We start from the raw sequence: 20813 nt of genomic DNA, 5'->3' as shown, positions 1-20813 counted from the left end.
TTGTTCGCACGTTTTCCAGTGGAGTTCCCCCAGGGCCCGGGTGTGCCTTATTTCTGTGCTGACGGTAGCTGGTTTGGGGCCAGGCCTTGCTGTCCTAACTGCCCTGCCCAAGCACTTCTCACCCAGGGTGAGTATTCTCAGACTGGCGTTGCCCATAAGCTGCCCTACTCTGTGGTCTGTATTCTCCATCCAGTGTTTCATAGCACAGACCTGGGCGTGTGCTGCTTTGACTTCTGTTCTCTCCAAGTAGATCATAAGCTCCTTGAGGGGCTAAATCCTAGAGTCTTGGGTCTCTCTCCGGCTAGGGCTTAGGCTTCTGACATGCTATAAAATTACAGGTGCATTGGAGAATACAAGATAATATGTTGTCTGCATAATTGCAACAGGCTTTTAAACCCTTGGTCTGTATTTACTTCTGCAGAGAGGGACCAGGTCTCTTTAGTCAAGATCAATCCAGAAGCTGTGGAATTGTCGGTTTCTTTGTATAAAAATACTTGTTTAGTTTTTATGAGCAGTGTTAACATAAAAGACAATAGAAAGGATAAAGAAGGATAGACGTGTAGGATGGACTTTTCAGAGCCTTGGAATAGTAGATTAAAAGATGGCTGCAAGTTTCTTTGAGAGGAAGAGTCTGTTTCCTCCCCGCCTTGAGTCTGGGCTGATCTTGGTGACTTGTCTGAGCAACAGAATATGGCAGAAGTGATGTTCTAGGACTGCGGAGGCTAGGTCAAAAGAACTTTTGTGGAGTCTGAGAGGTCACCAGAGCCGGAATCACCGTGTAATAAGGCCAGAAACCACATGGAGAGAGGAGACGGGGACTGGGACCAGCTAAGCCCAGCCTTCTAGTCAACCCAAGGGCACGCGGTCTGTACCCTCTAGTCCAGCTGTCACCTGAATATCCCCAAGCAGCTCCGGTGGTGCGGGATGGGGGAGAAAAATCACCCAGCCAAGTTCTGCCTGAATTCCTAATACGGAATTGTGAGATATAATAAAATAGTGGTGGATTTAAGTCACTAAGTTTTGGGATAGTTATGCAGATAGTTGAAATAAACACTCGGTTTAACTTTTTTCCCCCCAAGTTTGATGCAAACAAACTTAGAAACACAATGCGGGGTGTGGGATTTTACTGCCCTGACAGTTGTCAAAGTATGCCAGCCTAAAAAAGAAACACAATAATCCAGAAAATAACTTAAACTTTTTTTTTCTCTAGTTGACTTCTCAAAAATGGTGGCATACTCAAGAGGTCTCGTTGGAGTGGCTTTTTTACGTTATCCTCTTTTCTGGACTTTTCCATGAGGATGGTCACTTCGATGAGTGCTTCCTGGTAAGGCTGGGCTATCGGGTAGGCTGTGATCCGTTCGAATTCTTTCTCTTCCTCCTTGTGTGTTGCAGGCCTGTGGAGAGGAGTGGGGGCAGAGATCTTCCAAGCACGCAGTCTCTCACTTCTCTGCTCCGTGAGCTCTCTCCCCCGAATCATTCGATCCTGATGCCCCTTGATCTGTTCCTTTGCCCAGGCCGCCCTGTGCTTTTTGGTCTTAGTTTTGTGGGTTTTCTGGATAGTTTCAGTCTTTTCCTCCTTCCCTAGGGTTAATATGTTGGGGAAGACTGTTTCACTTGGAATCTTTTGAGGGAGGAGCCGATACTTGTGGTCTCTGAGGCCTCTGGCTCGTTCCGCTCGGTATATGTGCTTCTCTATGTGGCCCAGCTCCCTCTCAGGCACTAAATAGTCCCATCTTTTAGCGTCTCCTGTTTTTTCACGTTGGGGTCTCTCTCTCTCTATTTTAATTTCCCGCCTTGGAACCATCAGGTATCTCCATGCTTCCCCCAGCATCATCTCTTGATGCCGCCGATAGTAGTACGTCTCTGCTTCGGCAAACCGGAAGTCAAAAGACACGGCTTTGAGCTGATGAAGTGTTTCATTCTCCTGCTGAGACTTCTGGAGCAAAAATTTCCTCACTTTTGAAGAATGGACACCACCTAAACTCTTGTCAGAGGGAAGTGTTAAAAGGTTTTTAAGTTGGCTGTCCTTTTGTTACAGGCCATGATACAGATCACAAGTGGCTGGTGGCTCTTCCTGGCACTCTGACACCATGTCCCTGGTGGGGGGATCTCTTAGCCGTGTTCCCTGGCTTACTCTTCAAACCTCCCACACTCCCCTCCCCCAGGGTCCCCCTCCGGTTGAAGAGTTCGCCTTAGACTTCCTTGAGAAAACAGAAGCACTCAGTCAGGAACGCCCTCCTCTTCCCATTGCCAGAACCACCGCCATGCATGGATCCTGGGCCCTGCCCTTAGAATGGAAACATTGCCCCTTTGTCTATCAAAAGCCAGTTCTCCCATCTGTCCTTGTGAAGCTTCAGGAACTTAATTTGCAAATTTTTACCAAGTTTTCTTTCCTGCTTCATCAAAATTTCCCCTGTACTGGATCACTCCCGTCAGCATAAAAATATGTTCCAGTATATATATCATCTTTAAGCAGAAAAGGAAAACGTTTCCTTTGCCGCACATCCCATCTTGGCTCCCTTTCACCGTGTGCCATGAAGCAGACACCTAGAACCCCTCTCCACTTCCCCACTGCCCAGTTCCCCCTCGGTCCTCCTCAGGTGGGTTTCCAGGCCCCCACTGCCCCCAGACTGCTCTCATTTAGGTCGTGAAGGATCTCCACAGCAACAAATTCAGTGGTCCTGTCTCTGTCCCTGTCATACTTGACCTCAGCAGCATTTTACAGAGTTGAGTACTTTACTTTCCTCTGGCTTCCAGGCTGTGGCCAAGGGCATGTGACCAAGGTGATCCTGCCCCCCCCCCCCGCCCCCGCCCCCACCCCCCGCCGACCCCCCCCCCCTCCCCCACCGCCCCGCCCCGAGACTGTTCCAGCCATTAGCCAAATATCCCCAGGTGACTAAATAGCCCTTCATTCTCTTCCTACCTCATGGCCACACCCTTCCACCTACTTTGCTGGTTCTGTCTTTTAAATGTAATGCAAGAAAATACAACAGAAATTGTCACTTAAGATGAGCATATTCTCATCTTAGAGCATAGACTCTCTTGGGCATGGACACTCTCAGTCACTCAACAAGGTGACCTACCATGTGTCTCAGACTGCTCGAGAGGGGGCAGTAAGGGATGAGCAAGACCATCGAGGCACACGAGACTGACCTGTACTCACCTCTCAACTTCATCCCTAGATATGATCTACTTAACATCTCCACTTGGCTCTTCTTCCAACGTGCTTCCTTCTCTTTCCCCCTTCTCAGTCTGTCCCTACTAACTTCAAAATGCCCCCACCCTAGGGTAGCAGCCTCATTAGCTTCCCTGAATCCATGCTTCTCTCTGCCCCCAGCCCCACCAGACCGCGCACACAGCAACCAGGGGGGGGATCTCTGTATCACACAAATCTGAGCATGTCCGTTCCCTGCACTGAAACCTAGGAGAGTGTCCTGTTGCTTTGAGGAGAAAATCCCAAATCCCAGTATGGCTTTCATAATTTGGCTCCTGACTGCCTCTCAGCTCACCTGCTTGTCCACTCTGCTGCAGCCACACTGACTTTTCTGTTCCTCAAAAACCATATTCTCTTTGCCATCTGAGTATTTTCACATGTTCCTCCTTCATAGACTCCCAAACACACAATACAGCAACTCTGACTACAGTATTATGTACGTAATCTTTAGGTTTTAGCTTAAATGTTACTTCCTCAGACCTTCCACGTATTTGTTCAAATAAAATCCCATCTTTCATGACCCTTATCACAATTTGTGGTAACTGTTTAATGTCCATGTCCCCCACTTGCCCTGGCCCTGTGGGGGCACAAGCGATGTTTGCTTTGTTCAGTGCTGTCTAGCCGGAACCAAGCCCAACAGATGAAGCACTTTGGCTTGAAACACTCAGGCCCTTTCTACCTTGGGGAGAAACTTTTTGTGATGGTATTACTGACTCCAGAGTTCATGGCAAACATATTTCCTCACCTTAATCTTCTTTTCTAGTGGGGACTGGGAACCCACTGCAATCCGAGGGTCCTGAGTGTTTCTGGCCCAGGCCAATCTGGAAGATTAAAAAGAGAAATTGCACTAGGATTTGGAGAAAGGTTTCAGGAAACCTGGCCCTGGTGTGAATTGAGGTAGGGTGTTGATTTGGGACTTGCTTTTCACATGTTTGTCACACACTTTTCGACAGCAAGAGGCATTTCTCTGTGCCAATAGGCAGGACTTTTGCTAACTTGTAGCTTTCCTTGAAGCAAGGAAGGAATGCTCTCTGATAAAAATATGAATAAAGAGCCATATTGAGTTTGAGGTTGCGGCTAACAGAAATACCTTTATTTTAACACTGGAGAGGGGAGACTGAGTTGCTATTTCAAATTCCACAAACCATGGTTTGTATAATTGTTCGTAGAACAAAGAACCTTGCCTTGGATGAGAAAATAAGTTCTCAAAGCTAGTCAGTCCCTTTTAAGTTCAGTTATGCATAAAATTATAAATAGTATAATTTATAAGCTATCATTAATTTCCAACAACAGCTAACTGTAACGTTTCATGATTCTTGTCAAATGTTTATATTTTAGATAGCCAATAAAACAATTTGATGGCAAGAAAATTTGTTTTGTTTTGTTTTTTAATTTAATGCAGGAAAATACAGCCGAGAAATTTGCAGTCACATTTAGGTATCCTGGAGAACTCTTATTTCTTAGCCTGCTTAGTTAGCAAATAGATTCTGTTTAGCAACCTCGGTTGTAAATATTCTGTTTCTCTGACTTCTCTCTTTTTCATTAAGATTTTATTTATTTGAGAGTGAGAGAGAGCACGAGAGCAGGGTGAGGGGCAGAGGGAGAAGCAGACTCCCTGCTGAGCAAGGAGCCCGACGCGCGGCTCGATCCCAGGACCCTGAGATCATGACCTGAGCCCAAGGCAGATGCTTTACCGACTGAACCACCCAGGCTCCCCTCTCTGACTTCTCTTTGCAGCAAAAGAGGATTTTATAATATAGACAGATAAAAAAACAAAACTATAGTTACCGTGTAAGTAAAGCTAATTTCTTAAACAGACTCCTGCTTCCGCTTTCATGTTTTTTTCTATGAGGTTCTTATATTATCTCCATAACAGCATTTACTGAGCTTACTATACACTGGGTGATGTGCGGGGCCCTTAAGTGGGTCCTTTTACTTCGTCTCCCACACAGTCCGCGAGGGAGGCACTCATCAGGCCTCGCTGCAAAGACACCTGAGGCCAGAGAGGTTCCGTGACTCCTCAGTTTCAGAGGCAGGATGTGCGCCTGCGCGACTCCAGAGCACATTTTCGTTCCTGTGCTACACTCGTTCCCAGATAATCGAACATTCTCCTGCCTTTAACTCAAAATGGAAGGAAATAATACCTACTGTTCTCCCGCACTCAGATCCAACCATTCTGAGTCTGTCACCGGGGGACGGCGTGAGGGTGGGGTCCGCGCTGCCAGTCGGTCCTTCCCTGGGCTCCCCCCGCACCCTCCCCGCCCGGCGCCCGCGGCCACCCGGCGAGTAGCCTTGTGCTGTGGATCTTCCGTGTCGTTTTTTTCTGCCAGTGTCCTATCCATCGCCAGCTTTGCGAACAACATGCTTGCTTCTTCGCCCTCTTCCTCACAGCGTCTGCTTTCCCAGGGCTGGGCTCCAGTCCCTCGTTCTCTGTTCTGCAAGGTACTGTTCTCCAGCCAGCACCTTCCCGGCCCTCTCAGACTTCCCGCTCTCCACTGTTGGTCCTTCAGGATGCCTTGGGTTGATTTCTAGGGCAACCAGAGGCAGTCACAAGCTTTTGTATGTGTCATCACCATCCTAGATTGAGACTACTGTGAGGTGGTAGGTGAAGACATCGCCTGGCTGGCAGGGAATGCATCCAGTGTGAGCTGGGCTGATTGACCGCGGACAGAAAGTGCAAGGGGCTGTGTTTCACAGATAGGACAGCTCTTCTCGGTGTACCTGGAGAAAGCATCTTCCAAGGTAATGGGAGCATCTTTGTCATTTTTGTTTGCTTGGGCTTTTTTGGGGGTGGGGATATATATTATGTATCTTCCATAGAAATGTAACCTAGGGAGAGCTGGGGGGGGGGGGGATCCTGCATGCACAGTCCCAGTAGCTGGCAGAGGGCAGACAGGCGTGTGGGTGGCCTGGTCACGTGGTCTCACCATCCCTCAGCTGGTGTGTCACTCAGCTAAATGTTGCTGCTGCTACGGAGCTTTTGAGCTCTACTCCTCTTTAATCTTTTAGCCACATATTTAATTATGTTCATACCTGGTCATTACTTAAGGACAAGCAGACAATACACCAATGTCAAAATACAAATTAATGAAATGATTCTGCATATTCAAGACACTTGTCACCATATAGTTAAGCTGCGGATGTCCAAATAAAGTCCTCATTGTTTCTCCTTCTTGAAATGTCTCTACTTCTTAAAATGTGAGAGGAGAAAATATAGTGATTGATTACAACCTGGCTTCTTACTTATTAAGAATAAAATCTATCCCTCCCCAAATATGCTGTATGCAGAGATGTGCTTGACACCACAGCCCTGAACTCATTCAGAAAAGAAATGAAACAGTTATGAAAGTAAATATGGGTATTTTATCAAAAATCAAAGAATTTCAAACAGCAAGTCATGACAGTGATTTCTGTTGATTTTTGTACCAAAACCTTGAATTACATTACAACCTACATTTTAATATTCACAAGATACCATTTTAACACTGATAAAATGTCATGTCACTTAGATATCAAACTCACGTGCTGTTCAGCCAAAATGTGTATATGCCTGTGATGTAACGGTATCATACTACCCCAAGTTCCTAGTATTCATTGACTCTGAGCCAGGCACTGTGTAAAGTGCTAAAAGGAAGGCGCGCCTGGGTGGCTCAGTTGGCTAAGTGTCTGCCTTCAGCTCAGGTCATGATCCTGGGGTCCTGTGATCAAGCCCTGCACTGGGCTCCCTGCTCAGTGTGAAGCCTGCTTCTCTCTCTCCTTCTGCTGTCCCCCCTGCTTGTGCTCTCTCTCTCTCAAATAAATAAATAAAATCTTAAAAAAAAATAAAGTGTTAAAAGGTAATATCTTATTTACCCTCCTGAAAACTGAATATAGTTTTTTTTTTTAGAGAGAGAGTGAGCATGAGTGGGGGGGGTGGGGGTGCAGAGGGAGAGGGAGAGAGAGAAACTTAAGCAGGCTGTCTACACCCAGCATGGAGCCCAGTACAGGGCTCAATCTCAGGACCCTGAGATCATGACCTGAGTCAAAATCAAGAGTCAGGCAGATGCTTAACCAACTGAGCCACCCAGGAACCCCTAGCCTCCTTTTTGATAAAGAAAAATATGCAATTACTAATATGAGCCTCTTTTTACGTAAGAAATCAGCTTAATTAAAATAAAACAAAAAAGACAATCATGTGGACCTAAAAGTACTTTTTATTTAAGTATTATGCTTTGAATTGTTTCTTTTTCCTGATAAGAGAAACAAGGGATGAAGACTATAAGCCAGGGAAATAAATGTTTTTAACAGCAAATCAGGTTGAAGCACCTATCAGCAAGACTAGACTTCGCCCTAACATAAACAAAAGGTGGCCTGAGCTGTGTCTTTCTATGAGAAACATAAAAAGAACTCTTTGCTAACAAGTATTTTATCATATACCTAAATTTTAATCTTTTGTCAAAAGTCACGAAATGTGTTTGAGTAGTTATGAGAAATCCTCCCTGGGGAAGGAGAGGTTAGTGGTTCCTGAGCTGAAATTATCGTTAACCACTTCTCATGACATGGAACTTGAAACAAACCAGAGCGTCATCACAGACTAACTGTTGGCACTGGAAACTGCACGCTGCCCGCTGACCCCATTTTGCCGGAGTTTGAAAACAGACTCAAATAAAAAATAGAAGTTCCTCTGATAGTATCTAAACATAAAACACTGACACTCCAACTACCCTATTCGGTAATGTTATTATTCTTCTGCTGATTTTCCAATTAGGAGGAAACGTGGCTGAGAGAGTTATGTGATGTGTTCAAGGCCACACAGTTGCCCAGGGGGAGACTGAAACTTGAACATGGATGTCTGAAAGCCAAGCTTGTGATCTTCCACATGCTATCCACCTGACCTTGGAAAATGGGAGGGGTGGAAACACAGCCCTCACCTTCGTGGCGCTCACAACCCAATGGGGGAGGCAAGAAATAGACACAAGTGCACGTGTATGATGTAGCCATACAAAAGGGACGCGTAAGTATGGGCCGAAAACAAAGGGCAGGAGTCATCAGTATGAGGTGGGACTGAACGTGGAGGACCTGCTGGGGAGCACATTCTGAGTAGAGTGGCAGAAATGTGGGAGACACTCCTGAGACCAAAGAAGCAAGAGGTGACCTGTCAGTGGTTGCTAGAGGAAGCTGAACGGGCAGGGCACCACATGTGGGGAGCAACACCAGAACCAGAATATGATGTAGAGGAATTATGGTGACTTCCCCAAACAAACGGAGAACTTTGTTAATAGGAAAATTATTGAGGGGAAATCGGAGGGGGAGACGAACCATGAGAGACTATGGACTCTGAGAAACAAACTGAGGGTTCCAGAGGGGAGGGGTGTGGGGGGATGGGTTAGCCCGGTGATGGGTATTAAGGAGGGCACGTACTGCATGGAGCACTGGGTGTAATATGCAAACAATGAATCATGGAACACTACATTAAAAACTAATGATGTAATGTATGGTGACTAACATAACATTATAAAATAAAATTAATAAAAAAAAATAGGAAAATTATTAAAAAGAAGTGGCAGGAGAGAAAAGATCCTGAAACCATAAGGCCTGGAAGCAGAGGCAGGTAGAGAATTGGGTTCGTCCATTGGTGCTGTGAGAACCTGGTTCTAGACCAGCATTGTTCAATGAAAACAGAATGTAAGTCACAGAGTAATTTAACATTTTCTAGGAGCTACATTAAAAAAAGTAAGCAGAAACAGGCAAGATTAATTTTAGTGATGTATTTTAACCCATGATATCCAAAATATCATCTCAACCTGCAATCAACTTAAAATTTTTTATACTGCTGTTCTGTTTTCATTAATAAATTTAATTTTTAAAGAGCGCCTATAGTTTACAGAAATAGTGATTAAAAAGTACTCTCACCCTCCAAGTTCCCCCATTATTTATATCTTGTATTAGTATGGTATACTTGTTATCACTGACAAACCAATATTGCCGAATTATTATTAACTAAAGTCCGTAGCTTACACTGAGTTTTACTCTGTCTTGTACATTCCATGGGTTTTAACAAATGTGTAGTGACAGGTGTCCATCGTTACTGCATCATACAGAATTTTATCACTGCCCTAAAAATCCAATGTTCCAGCTATTTGTCCCTCCCTCACTCTGCATCCTAAACCCCAGCAACCACTGATCTTTTTACTGTCTCATAGTTTTGCCATTTCCAGAATGCCATATAGTTGGCATCATACGGTATGACTTTTTCATGCTGAAAAGGCTTTTTCAGATTGGCTTGTTTCACTAAGTAATATGCTTTTAATATTCCTCCATGTCTTTTCATGGCTTCATACATAGCTCGTTTCTTCTTATCGCTCAACAATATTCCATTGTTGCTTTATCCATTCACCTATTGAAGGACATCTTGCTGGCTTCCAGTTTTGGCAATTATGAATAAAGCTACTATTAACATTTGTGTGCAGGTTTTTGTGTGGATATAAGCCTTCGACTATTTGGTTATATACCAAGGATTATGGATCATATGATAGTATATTTAGTATTATAAGAAACTGCCAAACTATCTTCCAAAGTAGCTCTACATTTTGCCTCCCCACCAGCAACGAATGAAAGTTCCTTTTGCTCCACGTCCTTGCTAGTATTTAGTGTTGTCAGTGTTGTGAATTTTAGCCACTGCAGGAGGTGTGAATGCTATTTTGTTATCATTTTAATTTGCAATTTGCTAATATCATATGATGCTGAGCATCTTATTATATGCTTATTTGCCATCTGTTTATCTTTGGTAGGTATCTGTTCAGATCTTTTGCCTATTTTTAATTGGGTTGTTTGTTTTCTTGCTGAGAATTTCAAGATTTTTTTTTATATGTTTTAGATACCAGTCCTTTAGCAGAAATGTGTTTTACTAAGACTTTGTCCCATTCTATGGCTTGTCTTTTCATTCTTTTGCCAAGCAGAAGTTTTTAATTTTAATAAAGTACAACTTTAATTTTTTCTTTCATGGGCCATGTTTGTGTGTTCTGTCTAAAAAGTCATCACTAAAACCAAGGTCACCTAGATTTTCTCCTATGTTGTCTTCTAGGGGTTTTAGTTTTGTGCTTTACATTTAGGCTTATGATCCATTTTTGAGTTAATTTTTATTAAAGGTATGAGGTCTGTGTCTAGATTAATTTATAAATTTATTTTGCATGTGGATGCCCAGTTCCAGCACCAATTTTTGAAAAGACTATCCTTTCTTCATTGAATTGCCTTTGCTCCTTTGTCAAAGATCAGTTAACTATATTTGTGTGGGTCTATTTCTGGGCTTTCTATCCTGTTCTATTGATCTATTTGTTCTTTAACCAATACCACACGGTTTTAATTACTGTAGCTTTATAATAAATCTTAAAGTCTGGTAGAGTCAGTCCTCTGGTTTTGTTTTCTCCTCTAACATTGTTTTGGTTGTTCTGAGTCTTTTGCCTCTTCATATGAATTTTGGAGTCCGTTGGTCGATATGCACAAAATAACTGCTGAGACTTTTATTGGGATTACATTGAATCTAAAGAGCAAGTTGGGAAGAAATGATATCTTAACAGTATTCATATTCCTGTCAACGAACATGGATCATCTCTCCATATATTTACATCTTTTTTGATTTGTTCCATCTGAGGTCTGTAGTTTTCCTTTTATAGATCTTATACATATTTTGTTAGATTTATACCTAAGTATTTCTCTTTTTTTCTGGTGATAATGTAAATGGTATTGTGTTGTGTTTATTTTTTTATAATTTTTTTTTAAGATTTTATTTATTTGACACAGAGAGAGCTAGAGAGACAGAGAGCAAGCACAAGCAGGGGGAATGGCAGGCAGGGGAGAAGCAGGCTCCTGGCTGAGCAAGGAGCCCGACGTGGGGCTTGATCCCAGCACCCTGGGATCATGACCTGAGCCGAAAGCAGCTGCTTAACTGACTGAGTCACCCAGGCGCCCCTGGTATTGTGTTTTTAATTTCAAATTCCAATGGTTCATTTCTGATATATAGGAAAGAGACTGCTTCTTATTATATTAACTTTGTATCCCGCAACTTTGTTATAATTGGTTATTAGTTCCAGATTTTTATTGTTGTTATTTGGAATTTTCCATTTGGCCAATCATGTCATCTGTGGACAAAAACAGTTTTATTCCTTTCTTCCTAAACTATAAGCCTTTTATTCCTTTTCTTGTTTATTGCATTAGCTGGGACTTCCAGCATGATGTTGAGTAGCTGTGGTGAGAGGGGCCATCCTTGCCTTGTTCATGATCTAGTTGAGAAAGCAACTAGTTTCTCACCATTAAGTATGAGAAACTAGTTGTAGGTCTTTTTGCAGATGTTCTTTATCAAATCAAATTGAGGAAGTTCCTCTTTATTCCTAGTTTGCTGAGAGCTTTTATCATGAATGAGTGTTGGACTTTGCCAAACACCTTTTCTGCATCTACTGATATGACTTTTCTTCTTTAGCACGTTGACGACATGGATTACATTGTTTTGAAAGGTATAATAGTGTGTAATTCCTTTTATATATAGTTGAGTTCCATTTACAAATTTTTTTTCTTGAGGATTTTCACATCTATGTTCATTAGAGATACTGGTCTGTAGTCTTCTTGTAATGTCTTTGGTTTTGATATTAGGTAATGCTGGCCTCATAGAATGGCTTAGAAAATTCCCTTTGCTTCTATTTTCTGGAAGAGACTACAGAGAGATGGTATAATTTCTTCCTTAAATGTTTGGTAGAATTCATCAATGAACCCATCTGGCCCCAGAGCTTTCTGTTTTCAAAGGTTATTCATTATTAATTCCATTTCTTTAGATATAGGCCTAATCAGGTTATGTTTTTCTTCTTGTGTGAGTTTTGGTAGATTGTATCTTTCAAAGAATTAATCCATTTCCTGTAGGTTATCATATGTGTGGACACAGTTGCTCATAATATTCCTGTTATACTTTTAATGTCCATGGGATCAGTAATGATGGTCCTTCTTTCATTTCTAATAGTGGCAATTTGTCTTCTCATTTTGTTTTAATTTGCCTCACTGGAGGTTTATCAATCTTACTGATCATTTCAAAGAATTAACTTGTTTTGTTGAATTTCTCTATTGATTTCTTGTATTCAGTTTCATTTATTTTTGCTTTAATTTTTTGTTGTTTTTCTGCTTATTTTGGATTTAGTTTGCTCTCCTTTTTCTAGTTTTCTGAGGTAGAAGCTTAGATTATTAAGATCTTTTTTCTAATATACATATTCAATGCTATAAATACCCTCTAAGCACTGCTTTTGCCGCATCTCACAAAGTGAGTAAGCTGTACAGTTGACCCTTGAACAACACTTATGCAGAGGTCCACTTATTTGTGGATTTTGAGAAATATGTACTGTAAATGTATTTTCTTTTCCTTGTAACTTTCTTAATAACATCTTTCTCTAGATGACTGTAAGAATACAGTATATAATACATATAACACAAAAATATGTATTAAGACTATGTTATTGGTAAGGCTTCCGGTCAACAGTAGGGTATTAGTAGTTGTTTTGGGGGAGTCAAGATTTATATGTGGATTTTTGACTGTGTGTGGGGGTGCTGGCACCCCTAACCCCAGCATTGTTCAAGGTCAATTGTATTTTCATTTAGTTCAAAATATTTCTGAACTTCTTTGATCCAAGTGTTGTTTAGAAGTGTGTTGTTTAATCTCTGAATATTTTGGAATTCTCCAACTACCTTTCTGTTGTTGATATCTAGTTTAATTCCATTGTGATCTGAAGCATAATTTGTATGGTTTCTGTTCTTTTAAACTTGTTTTTTTATGGCACAGAAGGTGGTCTATTTTGGTAAATGTTCCATGTGAGCTTGAGAAGAGTGTGTATTCTGTTGCTATTGGATTAAGGATTCTATAGATGTCAGTTAGATCCAGTTGATTGATGGTGTTGTTGAGTTCAATCAAATTTTCTGCCTGTTGGATCTGTCAGTTACCGATATACGGGCACAGAAGTGTCTAAATATCATAGTGGATTCATCTATTTCTCCTTGCAAGTCTCAGTTTTCACCTCACATATTTTGCCACTCTGTAACTAGGTGCATATACATTAAAAATTGTTTTCTTGGAGAATTGACCACTTACCATCATGTAATGTCCCTCTTTATCCCTAACTTTCCTTGCCCTGAAATTTACTTTGAATTTAATATAGCTACTCCAGCTTTTGTTTGACTAGTGTTAACAGCAGTCTATCTTTCTTCATCCTTTTACTTTTAATCTATCTTTGTTTTTATGTTTAAAGTGGATTTTGTTTTTGGTAGATAACAAATAGTTGGGTCTTATTTTTTTTTATCCAGTCTGACAGTCTGTTTTTTAATTGGTATATTTAAACCATTGACATTTAAAATGATTATTGATGTAACTGGATTAGTATCTACTATATTTGTTATTGTTTTCTAGTCATTGCTCTTGTTCTTTCTTTCTTTTCTTTTTTTTTGTCTTCCACTCTTTTTCTGGTTTTAACTGTGCATTTCATAATTCTTTTTTCTCCTAAGCAGAGCAATTTTTTTTTCTTTTCTAAATGGTTGTACTTGAGTTTACACTATACATTCACAACTAATCCAAGTTCTCTTTCAAATAACATTACATCACTTCATAGGCAGTGCAGGTACCTTAAAAGAGTATTCCCAGTTCCTCCCTCCCATCCATTATAACACTGCTGTTATTCACTTACCCATAAACATAAAATTACTGTATGCAAGTTGCTATTATTATTTTGACCATCTGTTATCTGTTAGAGCAATTAAATTTTTAAAAATGAAAAATTTGATTTTATCTCCATTTGTTCCTTCTCTAATAATGCTTTTCCTTTCTTTATGTAAATTAGTTTCTGACCTATATCATTTTCCTTCTTTCTGAAGAATTTCTTTAACATTTCTTGCAAATTAGGTCTACTGGTGACAAATTCCCTCCAGTTTTGTTTGTCTGAGAAAGTCTTTATAGGAATACCTTGTTTTATTGAGCTTCACCATACTGCACTTTGCAGATATTGTGTATTTTTAAATTGAAGGTTTGTGGCAACCGTGCATTGAGCAAGTTTACTGGCAATATTTTTCCAACAGTATTTGCTCACTTCGTGCCTCTGTGTCACATTTTGGTAATTCTTCTGGTGTTTTAAATTTGTTATTATATTTGTTACGGTGATCTGCGATCAGTGATGATGACTGGCTGAGAGTTCAGATGGTGGTTAGCATTTTTTAGTAATAAAGCATTTTAAATTAAAGTATGCACTTTTTTTAAGACATAATGCCATCGCACATTTACTTTTATGTGCACTGGGAAACCAAAAAAATCCATTTGATTCGCTTTATCACAATATTTGCTTTACTGCAGTGGTCTGCCACTGAACCCCAATATCTCTGAGGTATGGCTATACTTCTCTTTCACTTTTGCAGGATAATTTCGCTGGATACAGAATTGTAGGTTGGTTTTTTTTTTTTTTCCCCAACACTTTAAATATTTCACTTCCCTCTCTTCTTGCTTGCATGCTTTCCAAAGAAAAGTCCAATGTAATTCTTATTCTTGCCCCTCTATTAGTAAGGGTTTTCTTTCCCCTGGCTTTTTCAAGAGATTTGCTTGTCTTTGATTTTATACATTTTGAATATGATTATGCTTACATTTTTGGCATTTATCCTGCCTCATGTTTTACACCACTATAATTTAAAAATTCCAATAAATTTAAATAAATTAAAATAAAAAGCTCAGTTCCCCTGCTTCACTAGGCATATTTTAGGTACTCAATAGCCATGAGTGGCTAGTAGCTACTGTTAAACTTAAAAATAAAACTGTCAGTTATTTTCCTAGCAAAAATGGGTTTATTTGAGGATAGAGAACTGCAATCTGGGATAAGCAAGCCACAGCAAAACCACAGGCTAGTCCAGAAAACAAAGGAGAGGAACCCCGTTTTATGGAGGAAAGGAGGAATTTAGGAGGGTGGTAGTAAACAAAAAGTCCTTTGGAGTTTTGAAGTAGAGTGGCTTTTCATTGGCTGGGTTGTTGCCAGGGCAAGAGAAAGCACTTTCTTCCTCCTGCGGGGTAGTAAAATAGTATCCACCCTGCAAGATGTTTCTTACTTTGGGTCTGCAATTAATGATAAGGGCATGAGAGCTCTCTCACTTTCATTCTAAATGAGGTTTCTCTTATTAATTTTTACACTACCAATTTGGAGAGCACATATCTACATGTTGGGAGGGAAAAGTCAAATCTGAGGCCTCTTGGCAGTGAATGGCCCACAAGGAAAGCATCTTCTAGGATTCCACCATCACCAGCTCCTGAGACCCCTCGTGGTCCTATCCAACTCCCTGTCTCTGCTCATGCCGCACCTCCTTCCTAGAATGCCCCTCTTCTCTGCCTCAGGTTATCTGTATTTTACTCTTTTTTTCCTGACTTAACTTAGGCCCCAACTCAAACACTTTTTTCAGAAGAAAAAATGAATGTGTTTCACATCATTCCCTTTAAGGGACATGAATTGGGCCTATCCCATGCAGATTCCTTCACATCATCAGGGCCTTGTACTGAGTTTCACTCAGCTTTGCAGACTTGGTATCACACTCAGTACTGTAAGAAATGTTAATGGGCCCACACATGCTAGTGTTGCCAGCATTTCATTTCATTAAGTAAGAAAATTAAAAGTAAAGACAACTATCTATTGCTGGCAATTTCATGAATAAAAGAACATTCTAATAATGTCCTCTTCCCATGTCTGTCCACAAAAAGGTGGAAACTGAAGCTCTGCTTTTTCTCATTTAGGCCTGGAAGATGAAAACTTATTGTCTCTAAATTTCAGCAAAATAAAGACATCTAGGAACCACTGCCCTGTAGTCTTTGTTGATCTCTTCTCCACAATTTTATTTTTATCACCTTTCTCCCTCTGTTGTGGAAGGTCATTGAAAAGATGTGACCACCAGTTGACCCATGAGCTGGACCCAGGTGATCAGAGGCTCCTCGCCTCCTCCCCTGTCCTTGGAATGTGGGTCCCACTTGCCTCTTGCACTCCCAGAGGTTGCTGCAAGGATATTGCCTTGAGATAATGATGTGATGGTGAGAACACCTGCACAGTACACTTGACTGGACCCAGTTAAGGCCTCTCTCTATACAAACTTTTTTTTTTTTAAAGATTTTATTTATTTGAGAGAGAGAGACAGAGATAGCGAGAGAGAGAGAGCAGGAGCAGGAAGGAGAGGGAGAAGCAAGCTCCCCGCTGAGCAGGGAGCCCGATGCAGGGCTTGATCCCAGGACCCCAGGATCATGACCCGAGCTGAAAGCAGACACTCAACCAACTGAGCCACCCAGGAGCCCCTCTATACAAACTTTTAAGATTCAGGTGTTCAATAGCCGTGGCTAGTATGGCTGTGTGGGGATCCACTCATCTTGCTGCTGCCCAAGACAAGCCTCATATGTAAGTTCCCTTTGCTTATTAAGACTTCCACTAATGGGGGCACCTGGGTGGCTCAGTAGGTTAAGCATCGGACTCTTGGTTTCAGCTCAGGTCCTGATTTTATGGCTTGTGAAATGGAGCCCCACGTCGCGCTCCACGCTCAGTGGGAATCTGCTTGGATATTCTCTCCCTCTACCCCTTCCCCTCTCGCATGTATGCTCACACACTCTCTTTCTCTCTCTGTAAAATAAATAAATCTTAAAAACAAAAAACTGCCACCTACCAACCTGGAGTGACCTGCCTCTACCTTTGGTCTCTCCCTGCCCTCCACGCATACTCTCTTATGTCTCTTACTAGTTGTGTGATCTTGTGTAGGTTATTTAGCCTCTCTGGTCTTCATTTCCTATGTTGTGAAGTTGCTCTAAGGATACATATGCCTAGGACATTGACATAATAGCTCTAGGTTGGCATTCCCTGGCAGAGGTTGGTCTAAGGCTTGGGCTAAGGTTGGGACACAGGGACAGAAGTGAATCGGTACAGGACTATAATAAAAGCAAAAAGCCTCCCGGCCTCCTCCTTTCCGTCTGAGCATGGCATCTGCTGTCTTTGTTTCATTCCACAGGGTTTTACTTTCCTCCAAAATGAGAGCCTCTGGGAAAGGCCCAGGAATATTCAAATCTGCCATAATGGACAAAATGAATGAAGTCTGTCTTAATGGGTACTGATATGTAGCAAGGAACCTTCAAGTTTGAGGAGGAACTGGAGAAACCCAGAGGGGCCCTGAGAGCCTCCTACATGCTACATAGCTATCCCTTAGGTCTTTTCCCATTGTGTGAGGCACAAGTGATGCTTCGTATTATAACAGGTCACGGGGCTACCAGGACACCTCTTCAACTTAAGCAGGCATGTATCCAACATAGTGGACCTTGGGGTCAAGAATGTTAAAACTGACCTCCAAAGTTTACCTGTTTCTCCAAGTTTCATGATTTCACTTTTTAAAACACTGCAAAAAGATAATCAGCTTTACTGTTGACAAGGAAAAATAAAGACAATCTTAAATTACCTATGCACCTAAAGATTAAGGAATATTACCTTGTTGGTGGTACTCATTTTTATACTTTGCTCCAGACTGTTACTCCCTAAAAAAAATCCTCTTTAAAATAGGGGTTGCAAATTGGAAGTCCATAGGCTGAATTCAACTACATAAATCTTTTGTTTGGCCTGTACAGTTAAAAAAAAAAAAAAACTTTAAAAATAACATTAAAAAAATTGTACACTAAAAATCAAGATTTTCATCTTCTCTTTCAAAGTTATAAGATGTGGTGGCAATAGGCTTATAATGGCACAAGGCGGCTACTGGCTCTGAAAGTTGTTTGCTTTAAAAACCTTAAGTGTTCAAGTCACCTACGCCTGCCATCCACAGAACACCTGCATATGGCATCGAAGAGCGGACGTGCTGGTTTGGAAGAAACCTGAGCTGGCCACCCAGATGGCTGTCAGGGACGGCCGAGATAGTAACTTTTATACTGAAACCTGCAGGAAACGACTGAGTCACAACCTCCGTGCCTCAGTTTCCTCATCTGTAAAACGGCGCTGACAATGAGCAGTTGCAGAAATGCTTGGCAAGGAATTACGCAAAGGGCCGGCCCTAACCACGCCAAGGGCTGGCCCTAACTCGGCGCCCGGGGGCACGACTACCACCTCGCTAAGGTCCCTTGCAGGCCTCTGCACCAGCAGAGACCGAGACCCTGAGGAGGTGCCAGGGGCGCGGGTCGCGGCGCTGAGACGCACCCCCAGGCTTCGTCCTCCTCCCCTCCCCGCCGCGGGCCCCCGCGCTCCGCCAAGGTTGGCCCCAGGGCGCCGAGAGGCGTGGTTGGCCCCGGCGGACCCTGGAGGCAGCCATGGCCTCGGTGGTGGAATACAAGGGGCTCAAGGCTGGCTACCACTGCGGCTACTGCGACTCCGAGGAGGGCAAGGTGTCCTGCGGTGAGTGTCCCCACAGACGGGGCTGGCGCGGCCGCCTGGCGTCCCACCCCCGCACCGCCCGCCGCGCCGCCAGCCCCTCGCCTGGGAGCTCACAGGCCCGGCTCCCCAAACTCCCACTCCCCTCTCCCAGACGCTTCTCCCCAGACTATTTCCCTTCACGCTCCTCTCTCCTCCTCACCCTCACCGAAGATGGCCGTCCTGGTCAGAGAAGGAACGGAAATAGCGGAAGGCTGCCCTCGGTCAAGATGGCGCGGGCGGCGTCAGCGTGCGGGACTCCTGGCGAACCCGGCCTGCGGGCGCCCGAGCAGCTTCGCGCGCGCCTCGGGGACTCCCAGGCGGCGCGGAGCATTGTGGGGTGGCGGCGACGGCGGCGGGGCCGGGCTGGGTCGCGTTGCGTTTGGAGGGCAGGGGCCATGGCTTCCTGGGCCGCTCTTTCGCCCAGCATCGTGGAGTATTTCGAGGGCGAGGACTCCTACCGCTGCGGCTATTGCAAGAATGAGTCGGGCAGTCGCTCCAATGGTGAGCGGGCCGGCGGGCGGGGGAGGGCGTCGCGGCCTCGGGGGCTCCGCGGCCGGCGGGCGTCCTCGGGGGTCGCGGCGCCCTGGCCCGGGCCGACCGGCTCGAGCGACGCGCGGCGGCTGGAGCCCCCGGCCAGGTCCTTTCCCGAGGCGGGTGTGCGGAACGCGACTCGCCGGTTTGGGCCGTGGCTGTCAAATAAAAATGGACCTCAGCTCTGATTCATCAGGGAAGCATCTAGGTGCTTATCCTTCACGCAGGTGCTCGGACGTGCGAGATAATGGTTGTCTCGCCGTGGCCCAGAGTGTGGAAACAGGTGTCCGTCTTCGTCTTCAGTCAGTAGGAGACGGTTAAATATGTGACAGCATGCCGTGCCAGGGAGCCCTGTAGTGCGGTCAGTTCCGCTGGGGCCGGCCTCTCAGTGCTGATGCTGATGTGGGATCATCCCCGATTTTAATTGTAGAATGCGGCGTGTCGGGTGGGCTATTTGTGTAGAAAGAGGTGTGTGCGCATATGTGGGCATGGGCATCTGGATAAAATGTCCGGAAGAGCATACAAGACACTGGTGACCGACCACAGGCGCTGCTGGCGAGGGAGCCTGTTGGTACTAATGTGTTTGAAAATTTTACCAGGTGCTTATATGCCTTGTCATTCCTCGAATCACCCATTTCCAGAACGACAACAAAGCCAGCTTGTCATGGTTCAGGTTTATTTCGGAAGACTTGTTTTTTGTAAACAAAACATTATGTTTATTTCCTGCTGTGTCATGCATTCGCAGATATAAAATCTTTTTCAAGGAATAGTCCAGCATTGTGGAAAATGGGATAACCATGAAGATACAAATTTACGTAATTTCCATTTAAGAAAAGTATAAATGCCCTACAGCAGGGGAATGATTTGGACGATTATGGTATGTCCATTTACTTATTAATTGACATTGTTTATTAGATGCTTGCAGGTAAGAGGGAGCAGAATGTAATATAATGCAGTCATTAGGAGTGATGGTTATGAAGATGAGCTAACAGAAAGATGTTTAAGTGTAGGGTTGAACGGAGAAAAACAGGATGCAAATGACGCATGTGACATGATCACAGTTCTGGGAGGATAAAAACCCAGGAAAGACACACCAACTGGTGACAGTGGATGCCTTAGGGTATTAGAGATACCTCCCTTTTTCAGAATTTTAGTATTGTGACTACAGTATGTGTGTTATAAGCACTTTCTATTAAAGGTGTCTAAAGTGAGTATTTTCATAGATCCTTAATTATTTCCCCACTAATTTTACTTTTATTTATTTATTTTTTTAAAGATTTTATTTATTTATCTGACTGAGAGATATAGCGAGAGAGGGAACACAAGCAGGGCCAGTGGGAGAGGGAGAAGCAGGCCTCCCGCAGAGAAGGGAGCCCGATGTGGGGCTCGATCCCAGGACCCTGGGATCATGACCCCAGCCGAAGGCAGACGCTTAATGACTGAGCCACCCAGGCGCCCCTCCCCAGTAATTTTAGTAAGAGGAAATTGATTAATATAGATGTCCTTTGTTTAAAGTCCTGTGGAAGAAACCTGCTTTTACCCTTTTCACCTAAAGAGAGAACTGTAAATTTCCATTATATATATTTTAATTCTGATCATCTTTACCATAGGGCACCACACCTATTAGGTAGGTAGGTTTTATTATTCCTATTTTATAGATGATGAATTTG

The 20813-nt window shown here is 43.1% G+C and overlaps 2 protein-coding genes across 9 annotated transcripts in view; one reads left to right on the top strand and one right to left on the bottom strand.

The window, feature by feature from the left end:
- Positions 1-1176: 1176 nt before the first annotated feature.
- LOC116644070 (putative uncharacterized protein ZNRD1-AS1) lies at positions 1177-18792 on the bottom strand. The gene is made up of 3 exons (XM_032423337.1): positions 18779-18792; positions 3960-4035; positions 1177-1984 (listed from the first exon to the last, which is right to left on the bottom strand). Exon 3 carries the CDS (start codon positions 1832-1834, stop codon positions 1190-1192), a length of 645 nt encoding a protein of 214 aa, XP_032279228.1. The 5' UTR covers positions 1835-1984; positions 3960-4035; positions 18779-18792; the 3' UTR covers positions 1177-1189.
- ATE1 (arginyltransferase 1) overlaps positions 17937-20813 on the top strand; it is a 168830-nt gene continuing 165953 nt past the window's right edge. For 2 of the 8 annotated variants that reach the window (XM_032423335.1, XM_032423331.1), the window contains exon 1: positions 17937-18594. In XM_032423335.1, the coding sequence (XP_032279226.1) occupies positions 18510-18594 (85 nt within the window). In that variant the 5' untranslated portion in view covers positions 17937-18509. The other 6 variants (XM_032423334.1, XM_032423328.1, XM_032423330.1 and 3 more) reach the window with 6 other exon arrangements.

Source organism: Phoca vitulina, unplaced genomic scaffold, assembly GCF_004348235.1.
Source record: "Phoca vitulina isolate PV1807 unplaced genomic scaffold, GSC_HSeal_1.0 scaffold28, whole genome shotgun sequence".
In the NCBI taxonomy this organism is placed as follows: Eukaryota; Metazoa; Chordata; class Mammalia; order Carnivora; family Phocidae; genus Phoca; species Phoca vitulina.
The sequence above is the reverse complement of the archived record's forward strand: the minus strand, read 5'-3'. Positions and strand labels throughout refer to the sequence as shown.